This window comes from Dermacentor variabilis, chromosome 2 (genome assembly GCF_050947875.1).
Source record: "Dermacentor variabilis isolate Ectoservices chromosome 2, ASM5094787v1, whole genome shotgun sequence".
Classification (NCBI taxonomy): Eukaryota; Metazoa; Arthropoda; class Arachnida; order Ixodida; family Ixodidae; genus Dermacentor; species Dermacentor variabilis.
The window spans coordinates 235,087,437-235,103,354 of record NC_134569.1 but is presented as its reverse complement, the minus strand read 5'-3'; the positions used below and the strand labels follow the sequence as shown (position 1 = coordinate 235,103,354).

General features: G+C 43.0%; 1 protein-coding gene across 4 annotated transcripts in view; it reads right to left on the bottom strand.

The window, feature by feature from the left end:
• LOC142573157 (protein-lysine N-trimethyltransferase SMYD5-like) overlaps positions 1 to 15,918 on the bottom strand; it is a 73,554-nt gene that overhangs the window by 18,656 nt on the left and 38,980 nt on the right. For all 4 annotated transcript variants that reach the window (XM_075682710.1, XM_075682713.1, XM_075682712.1 and 1 more), the window contains exon 6: positions 14,186 to 14,292. In XM_075682710.1, coding sequence (XP_075538825.1) covers positions 14,186 to 14,292 — 107 coding nt within the window. The remainder of the gene's footprint in view (positions 1 to 14,185; positions 14,293 to 15,918) is intronic.

Below are 15,918 nucleotides of genomic sequence, written 5' to 3'. Positions count from 1 at the left end.
GCTAGAAACACTGTCACCCGTATACCTGATGTGTCTAGCGACAAGTCTTGCAAAGTCTCACGAAAGTGATCATATTTTTGAAAGTGATCACTCAAGAAATACTACCTCTGGATGGTTAGATCTTGTAGACTTGAGCAGGTTTCCAAATGTATTCTTTGTTTTCAGATTTGCGCACAATAACAGAAAAGAATCAGGTTCACCACGTGAAGTTAATGCTTGTTACAGCAAACCATCATAATCCTGCGGAAAAGATCTATTACATCCAAAGCTTGTTCCATTCAAAATTGGGGTTGCAGTATGTTTTGAAATGGCAGAACTTTGCACGTATCGTTGTCTAACCCGAAGGAAATTGCAAGGACGATGAGAAAATCGAAATCAAAATAAGTAAGTAACAACTGGGTTAGGTGGTAGTCATACAACCACATGGCATGATGTCTTGACAGCGAGACATGCCCACAATGGCAAAATTTAAAATGTTAATTTCATTGCATTAGAGCATATATACACTTGCACAGCAGCAAAAATAATGGTCGGCTCCCATCGTGCTGATCACCTGACTGATAACCACTGATGCAAACATCGACTGCTATTTTTCATACACCACAGTGGTTGGTAAAACAAAGTGCCTTAGTTTTATCTTTTGTAACAAGCAATGACCACTGCAAAAGCTGCAGCACAAACGAGAGCTGCGGTACAAGGCAAGTTCAACTTTCAGCCTGCATCTGGCTTTGCTCGGCCATATCACAGCTCAGACAGATCAGCCATATCACACGCCTTGCACTCTGTACACTGTGAATAACAGCCTATTGCCCTTTAAGCGCGAATTATTGTGATCAGACACAGAGCATTATCAAGCATTGGCATCTGCAATTGTCTGTGGTTCTTCTTTAAGCACCGTATGCTATGGCTTCGAAGCTGACCTAGCTGGGCCTAGTGGCATTTTCGGCACTTGCTTGTCACTAGGCCAACAGTGGTGGGTGGCTGCTTGCATTGTCAACACGAAAACTCTCCGTTGCGTATTGCGCGGAAAGCCATTGCGGGACACGCACACGGACACGATCCTCGGGGTACTAGCCCTTAACAGCTTGGATGTAAAAATGCATTTTCGCACAGTCTGCGAGTGGCTGGAAGCGGTTGCGCGCAGTGCACCGCTGCACGTGCGCAGCTCCACAGAAACGTACATTGTATTCACACCGTCTAGTTAAAATTTTTCCAGAAATGTGGCCATTGTAGCCTATAATCGTTACAGCCAGGTTCATTAAAAGCAGTATTTGTTGCATTGGTAATATAGGCAGACAAAACAAAGTGAGAAAAATTGGCTGTTGTATCCAAAGATATAGCAGACTACGCTTAAACAGAAGACTAAGAGGTAGCAGAACTTGCTTCATTTATCTGAAGTTTCATTCATTTGAATGGATGACACAGAAATGAACAATTTTTTTATTTGTAAAGCGTCTGACATATTTGATATTCCTGTGGTAAAGAAAATAGGCTTCATTGTACTTTATTTCGAATACAGTGCCGTCCACTTCTAACAATTTCAAGAACGAAAAATCCTGTCATTATAACCAATCAGTGGTACGTCTGGAGTGCCATAAAACAAAGCAGCCGAACATACCTTTGAGGCTCCGAACACAAATTTGCCATTTGTGCTAGATTAGTATATATGTTGTAGAAAGTAGGCTGTGAAAAATATTGAGTCACTTAAATGCACTTACGTGATTTCAAGCAAAAGAATTATTACTTAATTACATCCATGATTTGTGACGTCATACATTGTCACCATATCTCTAATAACTCTACCTTAATCCACTTTGCTCTAATTTGTACCAACCGTAATCCACCTTAATCCATTTTAATGCACCTCAGTTCACTTTACTCCACTTTAAGTCACCTTACTCTAACTTGTTCTAACTTTATTTCTGTATTACTATTGACGTCGTAGAATAAGCTGATGATGTCATTGATGATGATGATCTTTGTTACCATTAGTTGCGGAGAACGCCGGCTTTTCTGCCTCGAGGAACATATAATGCTTTCGCATTAATGAAACATTTATTTATAACTCTAAACAGCACGTCAGGTGCTAGTGCACTGAAACCATCATAAATCTGCACTTGCTTTTGCAGCAGTTTCAGGTTTGCAACCCCGATGTGCATTGAATCTAGCTGCTGTGCCAACACTGGCGGCAATTGTTCAATGTGCACAAAGTCAATGAGCGACTCAATCGACAACAGTGCACTCTGCGTGAAATTCAAAGAGGGGCCCTTGTCAATCTCGTCGTCATCTCCATCGCAAAATGCCACCATCTGTCATGACAGTGATCGCCTTGTCAGAAATCTCTTTGCAGAACAAGGCATCACTACCTGCACTCTGAAACTTCTTCATCGGAGCACCACCTGTTTCATCGTTAGTAGTGATGTGCTTTCAGGGCTCGATAATGTCAGCGGCTTCCACCTTTTCGGTTTCACAAAAAGGGGGATTTCACCCTGGCGGACAAAACTTGCCTTCTTGAAACATATCATAAGAAGCCCACATACATTGACACCAAGGACTACATAGGGGAAATTACTTGCACTTAATAAATGAATTAATGAAATGATAAATTAATGGAAATGAAGGTGGATGAAAAAACAACTTGCCGCAGGTGGGGAATGATCCCACGTCTTCGCATTACGCGTGCGATGCTCTACCAATCAAGCTACCATGGCGCCGTTTATTGGTAGAGCATCGCACGCGTAATGCGATGACATGGGATCATTTCCCACGTGCGGCAAGTTGTTTTTTCATCCACCTTCATTTCCATTAATTTATCATTTCATTAATTCATTTATTAAGTGCAAGTACTTCCCCCTATGTAGTCCTTGGTGTCAATGTTTGTGGGCTTATGATATGATTAATAAAAATTGGGCCGCTTGGTTAACTCCCTTCCTTGTTGAAACAGTTGTTTATGATGGAAGAGGGTCCCTAACCCTTCTTGCATTGGTTGGCATGGCAACTGGTTTGAGCCCTCATGACTGCGGCGCTCCCAGTTTTCAGAATTGTCTGTATAATCAACTGCGCGAGCTACCACTTCAATTATTCTTGCAATATTTGCAGCTTCGTCTCAATCGACACAGCTTTGTGCTTTTTCAGTGCCATCTTCTACAAATTGGGCTGTTCGCTGCTCCATTGCTGCTGCTGCGGTGCATTTCCACGCTGAGAGAGAGAGAGAGATTGTAGAAAGGGTGGGCACCCCCACATTGCTTTGCTTTCACTCTTTGCTTTTTTTTCTCTCTCTCTCTTCTCTGGATGTGTATGGATCACTATCAACGGCAATGTGCATGCGAAGCAGTTGGCGCCATCTTGTAGCACACTGTGCCAATTTGTGAGGCTCTCTGTGGCTTTCACAATCATTGCGCAGGCGGGACGTACTGTGCGGTAACGGCAGCAGATACAAAATTGCGTATGAAAACTTTTCGCCCCATCTCGGCATCTTTCATTTAAGGGATTTCAGCAGCCCGGATGTCAAGCTCAGTCTGCATGGAGAATGCCATCCAGAAGGCAAAATTTGGTGAGATGTATCTGACATGCAGGCATAACATATTGTTATACAGCTGAATCTTGATATAACAAACCTCGATTTAATGAAATGCATGAAGTAACAAACTATTTCCTTTTCCTGATCTTCGCTCTATTGAAAACCATTAATTTTTTTATTGCGACTTAACAAAGTAATTTGTGGCACAGTTCTACGTAACAAAGTTTCCAGTCATTTCAAGATTGTACTTGGGGCCTCTATGGCTAATAAATGTAGAAAAAAACTAGAAAAGTGTCAGCCGAGGCAGAAGTCATTATTGTATGCAAAGCTTGCGTGGGTAGAGCACCGTTGTGTGCTCTGCATGTGGAGTGTGTGCATGGTATGCAGGAAACACTACTGCACCATTTGTCGTGCCCACGACATGCTGTCATGTGCTAAAGGCACCAAAAGCAATTTCTAAAGCTGCAAAAGTTTTGAGTCAACCATCCCTGCAGCAATGGTTTCCTCGGAGCAACAAATGCCCATCTCAAAAGCTATGCTTCCGTGTGCTGCAAGCCTAGAAAGTGATTACAGGAGTCCGAAACAAGACATGATTGCCACATTGGATGTGTGTTTATGGATATGCGACTAGGCACTGTAACGATCGGCCAGCAGGGCAACGAACTTCGAACCTCTCCTGCTTTACTCTGACGAATCAGCTTTGTGAAGCTAACAATGCATCCCCTTGAACAGATGAGCAGTGACATCAAGGCAAGACACGTTTGGTTACTAGAGAGTTGATGTATGCTACTCCACCACCAACCTCGAGACCAAGAAAATCCAGAAAAAGGGTGTTCTACGCCACTGCCTTAGAGCCGCTGTTAGCCGCTAAGGCCATTCGACAGACGCACCAGCTAACTGCTTGGCCATCCCAGGAGCGGAGATGTGCCAAGTGAGTCAAGTGTGACAATCCCTGTCTACGAGTGTCCCCCCCCCCTTTCTCTGGGCCAGTGAACTGGGATGCCCTTGGGGTATTTCTTCGATTGTGTCCAGTGAACAAAGGCACCAGAGTGACAGTGCGCACCCTTGCCCTCTCAAGATGAAGTTATTGGCTACACTCCCCCCCCCCCCCCCAAACACACATTTAAAGTGCCATTACCAGAGCTTTGTCACCCACACCATTTGAGGCTTCTTTGGACTTTCCTCAACTTTTTCACTTGCAATTTTGCTGGGCTAATAGCTTACTGCATCATTTTTGGTGCAGACCTTCACGGCTTTCTTGCCTCATCCATATTTTCTCACTTCAACATTGTTTTAAATTTCCACTGTAAACGCAATACACAATATATTTAAGTATACAGAGAAGGCAAAGTTTATTATATTTTTTAAAGAGATGGAGCTGGCCAATTGAAAATTATTTCTAAAGGTTGGGATAACCTATGCCTAGAGAAAGAATACGTTGCTGTATGCTCACCACGCTTCAAATTGCTTTGCATGCTTTTTTGACCATGAAAAAAAAACTATAGACTTCAGTGAGCCCTTCGGCAGAGCCTTTTACCAATGGCATGTGAAATGCGCGTGAATGTTGTGTGTCTCGGCATTGCTTCTCTTTCCAGTAAGTAATGCTAACAACTTATGGAAAAAAATATATTTCTAATAATTTACAACATATATTAGGGATGGAAACACAGTCACTTGCATGCAAAGGTCATAAATATATACAGGGTGTCCCCATTAACTATCAGGCACCAAAATTTAAAAGAAGAGCAAGGTGTTACTCAAAGAAAACCTAGTGCATATTGTTTACAGTACAGTGGAGTAGCTGCCAATAATTTTTTCCTTACTGAGATTTAATTAGGTAATTGTGATTAATTATCTAAGTCGAGGTGTACTATTCTAATTATCAAAGTGTCAATGAGGCATATGAAGGCACAGCCAAGGGGCATCTAACTGTAGTATTTTCAGTGAACGTATTAATTGTGTACTAATTTTTTTTCCAACTGATAAATAAACTTTGCAAATTATGGAGAATACCACGTGACTGCACGCCCAGCTGGATCACAAAGCAGTGCCCTTGAACAGGCTCCCTCTGAGTTATCCAGAACAAAATAAAGGAAATAAAGAAAAACACTGTGATCGAGCTAGTACACGTCACATTTGGTGTAAGTTGGAAACAAGCTATGATAGCTGTTGTCTTAGTGTAAATAAAGTGCATGGATGTTTTTTCTTTTTTTTTTTGCCACTGAACTTATTACCACAAAAGTGAATTGAAAAAGACAGTGAAAGGTTTAAAAGTGCATTTTGTTTCGTCCCAGTTGCCATGTCTTTCTCTAACAAGCAGAAGGAAAACATAATCCTTGCCTTGGGATCTGCAAATGGCAACAGGAGGAAGGCCGCAAATATATATACCCGTCTTGTAAGTGGGGCAACATATCAACCATCATCAGAAATTATGAAAACCTGAGACAAAAACAGCGGCAGAGGACTCTATCTTTCAGTCCTAGCCTCCGCATGGATGTTCTAGCATTTATGGCTTCAAACCCTCATGCTAGCGTGCGGGACGTGGCTGCCTAGGAACCAATTTCCAAGTCACAAGTTCGGAGGATTCTAAATAACGGCCTTTCACCTGTACCACCTCAACTAATGCTTGGATAACAGGGACCTGTAGAGACCTGTAGAATGGTCTAGATTTCTAGAATTGGGCCCTCACAAAAGCCGATGAGTCACCAGACTTTTGAGCAACATCATGTGCACAGATGAAGGCAATTTTCGCAGAAACACTTAGGTATATTTACATAATGCACGCTATTGGAGGGATTCCAATCCACACTGGATAAAGCGAAATCAGCACCAATACCAGTGGTCGTCAATGTGGGGTTTGTAATTTACAACGGTGCTATAATCGGTCCCACCTTCTTAGATCACACAATGACTGGACACCGTTATGTAAATAAAATCCTTGAAGGAGTAGTGGATGAGTTTCTCAGCAAAGTCCCGCTGTCACGTCTTCCACTTCTCTGGTGTCAGCGAGAACGGACAACCGAACACAGCAGCAGCCGAGCGCAAAACTAGCTGCATGCGACTTTTCATGTGCAATAGGTTGGAGGGCCCGGGCCTGTAAATTGACCTGACCTCTCTTCACTCGATTTCTTTCTTTAGGGTTATGTGAAAGATAGTGAAATATAGGTAGAGGTAGAGCATCAGCCTCGCGTGCAAGAGGACCGTGGCTCAAATCCCGGTGCTGCAAAATTTTCCACCTGATTAAAAAAAATATTCCGTGTGTTGATAAAATTGCATAAACAGGCCTGGAGTGCGGCCTGATTTCAGTGACCAGAACCGGTAACGCACTCCCTCACCAGAGCAGGATTGGCCACCCTGGTGCAGTACTTGGCCACAACCTCCTACATGAATACAATAATCAAACCCGGCCCTCAGACCCCAGCAGCTGCGAAGCAACTGAGGGTGCTAAGAATCCCTGGCTCTGGACAGGCCGCCATTGCAATCTGAACCTGGCGACGTTTAACGCTAGAACATTATCTGGTGAGGCGGGTCTAGCAGTGCTATTGGAGGAATTAGAGGGCAGTAAATAGGACATAATAGGGGTCAGTGAAGTTAGGAGGACAAAAGAAGCATATACAGTGCTAAAAAGCGGGCGCGTCCTATGCTACCGGCGCTTAGTGGAGAGACAGGAACTAGGAGTCGGATTCCTGATTAATAAGAATATAGCTGGTAAAATACAGAAATTCTAGAGCACTAACGAGAGGGTGGCAGGTATTGTTGTGAAACATAACAAGAGGTACAAATTGAAGGTCGTACAGGTCTACGCCCCTACATCCAGTCATGATGACCAGGAAGCCGAAATCTTCTATGAAGACATGGAATCGGCCATGGGTAAAGTCAAAACAAAATACACTATACTGATGGGCGACTTCAGTGCCAAGGTAGGCAAGAAGCAGGCTGGAGACAAGCCAGTTGGGGAATATGGCATAGGCTCTAGGAATAGCAGGGGAGAGTTCTTAGTAGAGTTTGCAGAACAGAATAATATGCGGATAATGAATACCTTCTTCCGCAAGCAGGAGAGCCGAAAGTGGACGTGGAGGAGCCCAAATGGCGAGACTAGAAATGAAATAGACTTTATACTCTGCACTAACCCTGGCATCATAAAAGATGTGGACGTGCTCGGCAAGGTGAGCTGCAGTGACCATAGGATGGTAAGAACTCGAATTAGCCTAGACTTGAGGAGGGAACGGAAGAAGCTGGTACACAAGAAGCCGATCAATGAGTTAGCGGTAAGAGGGAAAATAGAGGAATTCCGGATCAAGCTACAGAACAGGTACTCGGCTTTAACTCAAGAAGAGGACCTTAGTGTTGAAGATATGAACGACAATCTTATGGGCATCATTAAGGAGTGTGCAATAGAAGTCGGTGGTAACTCCGTTAGACAGGATGCCAGTAAGTTATCGCAGGAGACGAAAGATTTGATCAAGAAACGCCAATGTATGAAAGCCTCTAAGCCTACAGCTAGAAGAGAACTGGCAGAACTTTCCAAGTTAATCAACAAGCATAAGACAGCTGACATAAGGAAGTATAATATGGATAGAATTGAACATGCTCTCAGGAACACAGAAAGCCTAAAAGCAGTGAAGAAGAAACTAGGAATTGGCAAGAATCAGATGTATGCGTTAAGAGACAAAGCCGGCAATATCGTTACTAACATGGATGAGATAGCTCAAGTGGCTGAGGAGTTCTATAGAGATTTATACAGTAGCAGTGGCACCCACGACGATAAGAGAAGAGAGAATAGTCTAGAGGAATTCGAAATCCCACAAGTAACATTGGAAGAAGTAAAGAAAGCCTTGAGAGCTATGCAAAGAGGGAAGGCAGCTGGGGAGGATCAGGTAACAGCAGATTTGTTGAAGCAAGGTGGGCAGATTGTTTTAGAAAAACTGGCCACCCTGTATATGCAATGCCTGATGATTTCGAGCATACCGGAATCTTGGAAGAATGCTAACATAATCCTAATCCATAAGAAAAAGGACGTCAATGACTTGAAATATCATAGAACGATCAGCTTACTGTCCGTTGCCTACAAAGTATTTACTAAGGTAATTGCAAATAGAATCAGGAACACCTTAGACTTCTGTCAACCAAAGGACCAGGCAGGATTCTGTAAAGGATACTCAACAATAGACCATATTCCCACTATCAATCAGGTGACAGAGAAATGTGCTGAATATAACCAACCCTTATATATAGCTTTCATTGATTACGAGAAAGCTTTTGATTCAGTCGAAACCTCACCAGTCATTGAGGCATTACGGAATCAGGGTGTAGACAAGCCGTATGTAAAAATACTGAGAGATATCTATAGCGGTTCCACAGCAACAAAATCCCAATAAAGAAAGGCATCAGTCAGGGAGATACGATCTCTCCAATGCTATTCACAGCGTGTTTACAGGAGGTATTCAGAGACCTGGATTCGGAAGAATTGGGGATAAGAGTTAATGGAGAATACCTTAGTAACTTGCCATTCGCTGATGATATTGCCTTGGTTAGTAACTCAGGGGACCAATTGCAATGCATGCTCACTGACCTGGAAAGGTAAAACAGAAGTGTGGGTCTAAAAATTAATCCGCAGAAAACTAAAGTAATGTTTAACAGTCTCGGAAGAGAACAGCAGTTTCCGATAGGTAGCGAGGCACTAGAAGTGGTAAGGGAATACATCTACTTAGCACAGGTAGTGACGGCGGATCAGGATCATGAGGCTGAAATAATCAGAAGAATAAGAATGGGCTGGGGTGCATTTGGCAAACATTCTCAGATCATGAGCAGAAGGTTGTCATTATCCTTCAAGAGAAAAGTGTATAACAGCTGTGTCTAACCAGTGCTCACGTACGGGACAGAAACCTGGAGGCTTACGGAAAGGGTTCTACTTAAATTGAGGACGACGCAGCGAGCTATATAAAGAAGAATGATGGGTGTAACGTTAAGGGATAAGAAAAGAGCAGATTGGGTGAGGGAACTAACGCGAGTTAATAACATCTTAGTTGAAATCAAGAAAAAGAATTGGGCATGGGCAGGACATGTAATGAGGAGGGAAGATAACCGATGGTCATTAAGGGTTACGAAGTGGATTCCAAGGGAAGGGAAGCGTAGCAGGGGGCGGCAGAAAGTTAGGTGGGCGGATGAGATAAAGAAGTTTGCAGGGACAACATGGCCACAATTTGTACATGGCCGGGGTAGTTGGAGAAGTATGGAAGAGGCCTTTGGCCTGCAGTGGGCGTAACCAGGCTGATGATGATGATGAAAGACAGTGCTTACATGATCGAGATGAACGTCAGATTAGCTCAAAACAAGGATAATAGATGTCTGCCGTAGAATTCCAGCGTCGGTCATGAAGAAAGCCACTGACGATGTGATAAAACGGGCACAGTACTGCGTAGCTTCAAAAGGAGACCTATCTGAACACGTCCTCTAGGCAGCAGTTGATGTTCAATGAAGCTTACAAATTTATAGATAATAAGGGCATAATGAAATCTGATTTCCTTTATCCTTTTTTTTGTGCTGACATCTTGATTGCCAATGCGGCTCATATAGAAGTGGTATATTTACTTTCTTGAACACGTTTGTTTTGCCTATTCTCTACACATTGGTCGCTACCCATTCTGTTTATTTCCCTTTTATTTTTTGAAGCGAACGTGTTTTTGCAGCACGTATACACTTCCATCAAAAAAAAAAAGAAAAATGGTCACTTTAATTTGTCTTTGGTCCAAAGCAAGTTTCTGGAGCAAAATATAGCTTCGCGTGCACCCTTTCAATGCGGTGCGAAGAAAGCCGGGATTGTGAAATGCTCTATGCCTATTACATGGCTTCTCGTATGCTGTGCGTGGTCAGAGCAGCGCTTCGGCCGTGTTATCGAGGGGCGTTTGTTATCAATGCGATCAGCTGACCTTGAAAGACAAATAATAAGTATGACGTAGAAATGAGAGGAAGGAATAGCTATGAAGCCGTGATACCTGCTATTGGTGCTGCTTCTGTGCCATTACAAAGGTGATGCGCTGTCTTTTCAGCTTATTTGAGGGCGCTGCTTTATGATACGGGTGGGAGCACACTCACATGGTACTTTTGATTTTTCATGGGGTTTCTTTGCCAGTTGAAAAAGATTGTGCGCAATTTTAGTATGCCGCTGAAAACACCGCAATTAGATGTCATTTTCGGTGCCTACAGATGCGTCATTGACACTTTGAAAATTAGGACAGTACTTCTCGAGTTAGATAATTAATTGCAATTACCGAATTAAATCTCAGTAACAAATGAATTACTCTTGGCTACTCCACTGTACTGGAAACAATATGCGCTAGGTTTTCTTTGAGTAACGCAACTGCTATTTTTTAAAGTCTTGGTGCATGATAGTTGGGACACCCTGTACAATTCACTAAGTGACCAAAATGAAGCCAAGCAGGATTAACTTGAAATCAGAATCAACAGCACTCATGTGCAGCAGCGCTTATACTCGGATTCACATAAGAAGAAAAAAGAGAGAGAGAGAGAGAGAGGCTGCAGTTTTGCCAGAAAGGCAAAGCAGTATTAGTGAGAGTCAAGTATACGACAATTAGACAAAGGAAGATTAAACCACTGAGAAGACTCAGGCTGTGAAATTGTACTGTCTCCTACTATGAGGTCTTGTATATACTCATATCATAACACACTGCACTCCAAGGTTGCGAATGTTTTCAATAGGCTTTCCCTTGACTGTCCACATATTGAACACTTTCATAGGTTAGGAAGAATGCACCCTGGGCATTCTCGCTTTATCATTTTAAAATTGCTTCTTTTCAGTGATAAGCTAGTGATGGTGAAAAACGGTTATAAGCAGAAAAATTCTGGCATGAAACTTTCCGAAGATTTTTTGTTAAGAGTGCGTGCAGTACATAAAAAGCTTTGGGACGCATCATTTGAGCAGCGGAACAACGGCTCGGTTATTAAAATGAAGTTTGATCATTTATTATACATAACATTCATTACAACTGGGATGGTGCCTCAAATAGTTTAGTAATAGCTCCTGGTTTTGATTCTAGTGCAAGATTTCCAAATGTTTCATCATCAGGTTGACAATCTCATCACTCTGCCCCAGATCTTGCGCTATTGAATGTTAATGTCAGAAGCATAACTAACGAATTTCCACAATTTCTTTCACTAGTGTCTTCATGTTCTCATTATATATATATTCATGAAAGAAACATGGCTTCATTAAGATATTCAACTCCTCATGACAGAAGCACCACTGCAACTCGATATCTTCACATTGACTTTCCTGTAATTGCCTGATGGAGTGAATTTTTTTTTCAGCATTCATAAGCATCACCATTTGACAAGTTTGTTGAACATTTCGTGTTCTGTACGCCAATGAGGTAAGTGAAAGTTTCTGTTAATGTTCCGTTTAACCGTAGTGTACAAAAAAATGGGTTCTGTTCATTCTATTTACTCGAACCTAACAGGCACTTTTTTTCCAATAAAGCAGGCCCAAAAACTGCGTGCGTGTTAGAACCGAGCGCGACCCTAAATATGCGCTACCATATTGTCCTTGCCATTTCAAAATGGTCGCCCTCGTATGCACTTTGCGCCTAGCTGCTGCAGTATCTAGTACATTCCAGCCGTAGCTTCCATGTGATGTAGTATGTGTGCTTAGGTTCATGGAGGAAGGAAAAAGTAAAGCCAGTTCCACGCAGTGAAAGCTGTCAAAACAGCAAAGCTAGTGGTCATTTTCTCAAACTTGAACTCGTGTTTAGCGGGATTTTGATGAAAGTCTTTTGTCTGGTTGTTGTTTTCCAAGATTCGAGCTTTGGTTCTGGCCTGCGCACACTCTTCAGGTGCGTGAGGTTGTGGTCAAACCACAGTCTATCACACACCTTGCAGCTGGGGTCGTACTCATGGTCAAGGAATTCACTCTTGAACCCTCCATCGGCACCCTCCGTCGAAGAAATTGCTCTGCGTTGACGTCTTTTCTTGGCCTCCCACTCTTGAAGTTGGGGGTTAGCTTGCCTCTGCTGGCCCTTAGCTTGGGTTGCCTTCTCTCGAAAATGGGGGTTGGCAGTTGGCTTGCGCTTCCCGCTCTCGATCCTCTGCGGTAGCGGCTTCCCTCCGCTGGCGCTATGCTCGCGCTTCTCGCTCTCAAAGTTCGGGATTTGCGCGACGTTGGCGCTGCCGCTCTCATGTGAGCTCCCGCTGCCACTCACGCCGAGTGGAATCCATGGGGTGAAAGGGCGCACGCCAGCTAAAAGCTTGCTCCTATATGGCTCTCCTCCCTTCTGCCGGGCGTGCCCTCTGACTGGTCTGCTCTCATCACGGTGCCCCGCTCCTACTCTCGGCGCACCCTTTGGTGGTGAGCTCCGGAAACTGGCCCTGTGCGGAACACCGAACGCCAGACAGCGAAGGCTTGACTTAGAACAGCTCCACTGTTAGAAGTTAGGAGAGAGCATCAAGTCACTCTGCCAACCTTGGCAAGCGAACGGTCCATGACGTCAGTCCCTTTGCTCAGTGTTGGCCCAACATGTGACCTTTGCGTTGGGATCCCGAAGCAAGAATCGAGATTTGCAGAGATGTTTGGTTTCCAGTAGTTTTTATTCACTGTGCACTTGTTCGGCTGCCCTGCCGTGGTTTTGCCTGCAGAGCAGGAGCACTAAAACAAACCGTGCACTCTGGCATGATGATCACTTGTTGGGCGAACAGGTTTGGTTTCAATCACATTGTGTGATGCTCCCTCATAAGCTTTTCCTTCCTCCATGCTTAGTTTAGTCCACCATCTGTCTTCCTGTTTTCTGCATTTGCTCTATAGCATGGAAGTGCCTGCGAAGACACGCCAAGTTAATCCTGATGCCACAATTACTGTACTGTAAAAGTGTTTTTTTTTTTCAGGCCTCCGCAAACAAGTGCGCGTTACAATTGAGGGCATTGTTTTTCATTATTTTTCTTTTATTTTCTCATGGGAAACAGATGCACATTACAATCGAGGGCACATTCGAATCGAGTAAATACTGTAACTGAAGTTTGTTACCATTGCCCCTATGGGCATCCAACCAAAGTTGATACCATTGTTCTGTTTATCTGGCATTCCCGTTTAAGTGAGTTCCATTTATCTGAAGTCCACTATATGCTGTATGCAGATCCATTGTAATGGGCATGGACTGTGCTCCATAACCTCAGTAGAAAAAGTAACGGAAAAACAACAGGTGACAGCTGTGGTTTGCAAAGTGCCAGCAGTTACAGAAGACTGTCTTCAAGGGGAAATTTTGTCAAAATCAATTTCATAATGAACTGTGCAGTTTGAAGGATTTTTTTGTGTTTAGTGTTTCTTTTTTCAGATTTTCTTAGACGAATTTTCTAACAAACTGCAGACATTTTCATAACATTTATTGCTCTTTTAAAAAGCCCAACCAACTTCCATTTCTTCATGTTTTTCTTACCAAAAGGCCTAGTGCAAATGCCATCATGCCAGTGACAAAACCCTCGTAAATTTTCTGACAGCATTATGCAAATGCTCTATTCTGTGCACCCCAACACCCTCATGCTTATATACCCATAATATTCTACCTCATGATTGTAGACTGACTCCCTCTGTCTCTCAAGTCATTAGAAAAGCAGTGTTTTTCCACTGCGTGTTGCAAGTGACGACAGCCACTTCATTACCTTTCTCAATATCCTCGTACACCTGGTCAATGAATGCATCCAAGGAACCCCGTTCCACATCAGGGAGGTCAAGGTTATTGCAGTTTTTCACCCAGACACTCAGCGCACTGCAAAGAGCAAACAACGGACAGTTTCAATGCATGCTGTAGATTCATAGTGATGTGCTAATTGGCAATTACTTAGCAGCACCTTCTGAAGAATCGTAAAGTGGGCTCTGAACCAGAAAAGAAAGATTTTCAATATACACTTACAGTGAAATTCTGACAATTCAAAATCTCTTCATTCAAATTGATGGATAATTCAAACTGCTCTGTTAGTTCCGGCAAATTCTTTAACGTCTCCCTTTTATGGATTAGTATAATGTTGGCATTCTTCCAGTTCTCTGGAGCACTTGAAGTGGCAAGGCGTGGCGTACAAAGGGCCGCAAGCTTTCAAGCATGATATCTCCTTTATCTTTGATTAAATCGACTGTTATTCCATCTTCTCCTGACGCTTTTTTCCGGGTCATGTCTTTCAAGACCCCTCTAACTTCATCGCTAGTTATAGAAGGAGCCTTTGTATCATGTTGATCACTACATCAAATGAAGGTAGTGTGGCTGCTCTCGGCACTGCACAGGTCAGTATAGAATTCTTCTGCTGCTTTTACTACATCTTCGAAATTGCTGATGATATTACCCTGCTTATCTTTCACTGCATCCTGCCCAGTCGTATGTCAAGTTTTCTTCTGACTGATTACATGCCGTGGCCATTTTTTATGGCTTCTGCAATTTTAACCAGCAATTTACTTTTGAATATACCTAACTTACTTCTTGTTTATCAAGTTTACAGTTCATCAAATCCCGATTTTCTTAAGTTGGAGATTTTTGATGCTTTGTCTTTTCTTTATTAGGTCCTTTGTTACTTGGGAGAGCTTACTTACTGGTTGCCTTGGTGCCTTACCTCCCACTTCAATTGCTTCTTCTGAAGCCAGCCTAGTTACGGGTTCATTCATTACCTCAATGTAATCGTCATTTCTCTGTTCTAAGGCTGCACATTTGTTTGCAAGTACCAGTCTGAAGTGGCCTACTTTTACCCTTACTGCATCTAGGTTGGCCTGTTTCTTCTTGGCCAATTTTACTGTTTCTCCCTTCAAACTGAGAGGAATCCTAGACTTCACTAACCTATGGTCACTGCTCCTTACCCTATCTAAAACTTCTACATCCTGCACTATGCTGGGATTAGCAGAGTATGAAATCTATTTCATTTTTTTGTTTCTCCATTAGGGTTCTTGCAGGTCCCCTTCACGTTACTGCACTTCCTGAAAAAGGCGTTTGTTATTCGCAGCCTATTCCTTGCCACGAATTCTACCATCATCGCTCCTCTAGTGTTCCTAGAATCGATGCCGTAGTTGCCAATTGCTTGTTCCCCAGCCTGCTCCCCCCCCCCTTTTGCAATGGAGTCATCCATGACTACAGTGTACTAACCTTGTACTTTTCTCATTGCTAATTGAACATGTTAAAAAAACTTTTCTATTTCTTCATCTCCATGACCATCATGGTGACCATTATCACCATCACCACGGAGGTTCGTACTGCCTTTAATCTGTATCTCCTATTCAGCTTTATTACGACGACCGCTACCCTCCCATTAAAGCTGTAGAACTCATCAATGTTGCTCGCTATGTCCTTAAGAATTAAAAATATGACCCTGTATTCTCTTGTATCTGGACAACCTCTGTAGCGGAGGACGTGGCC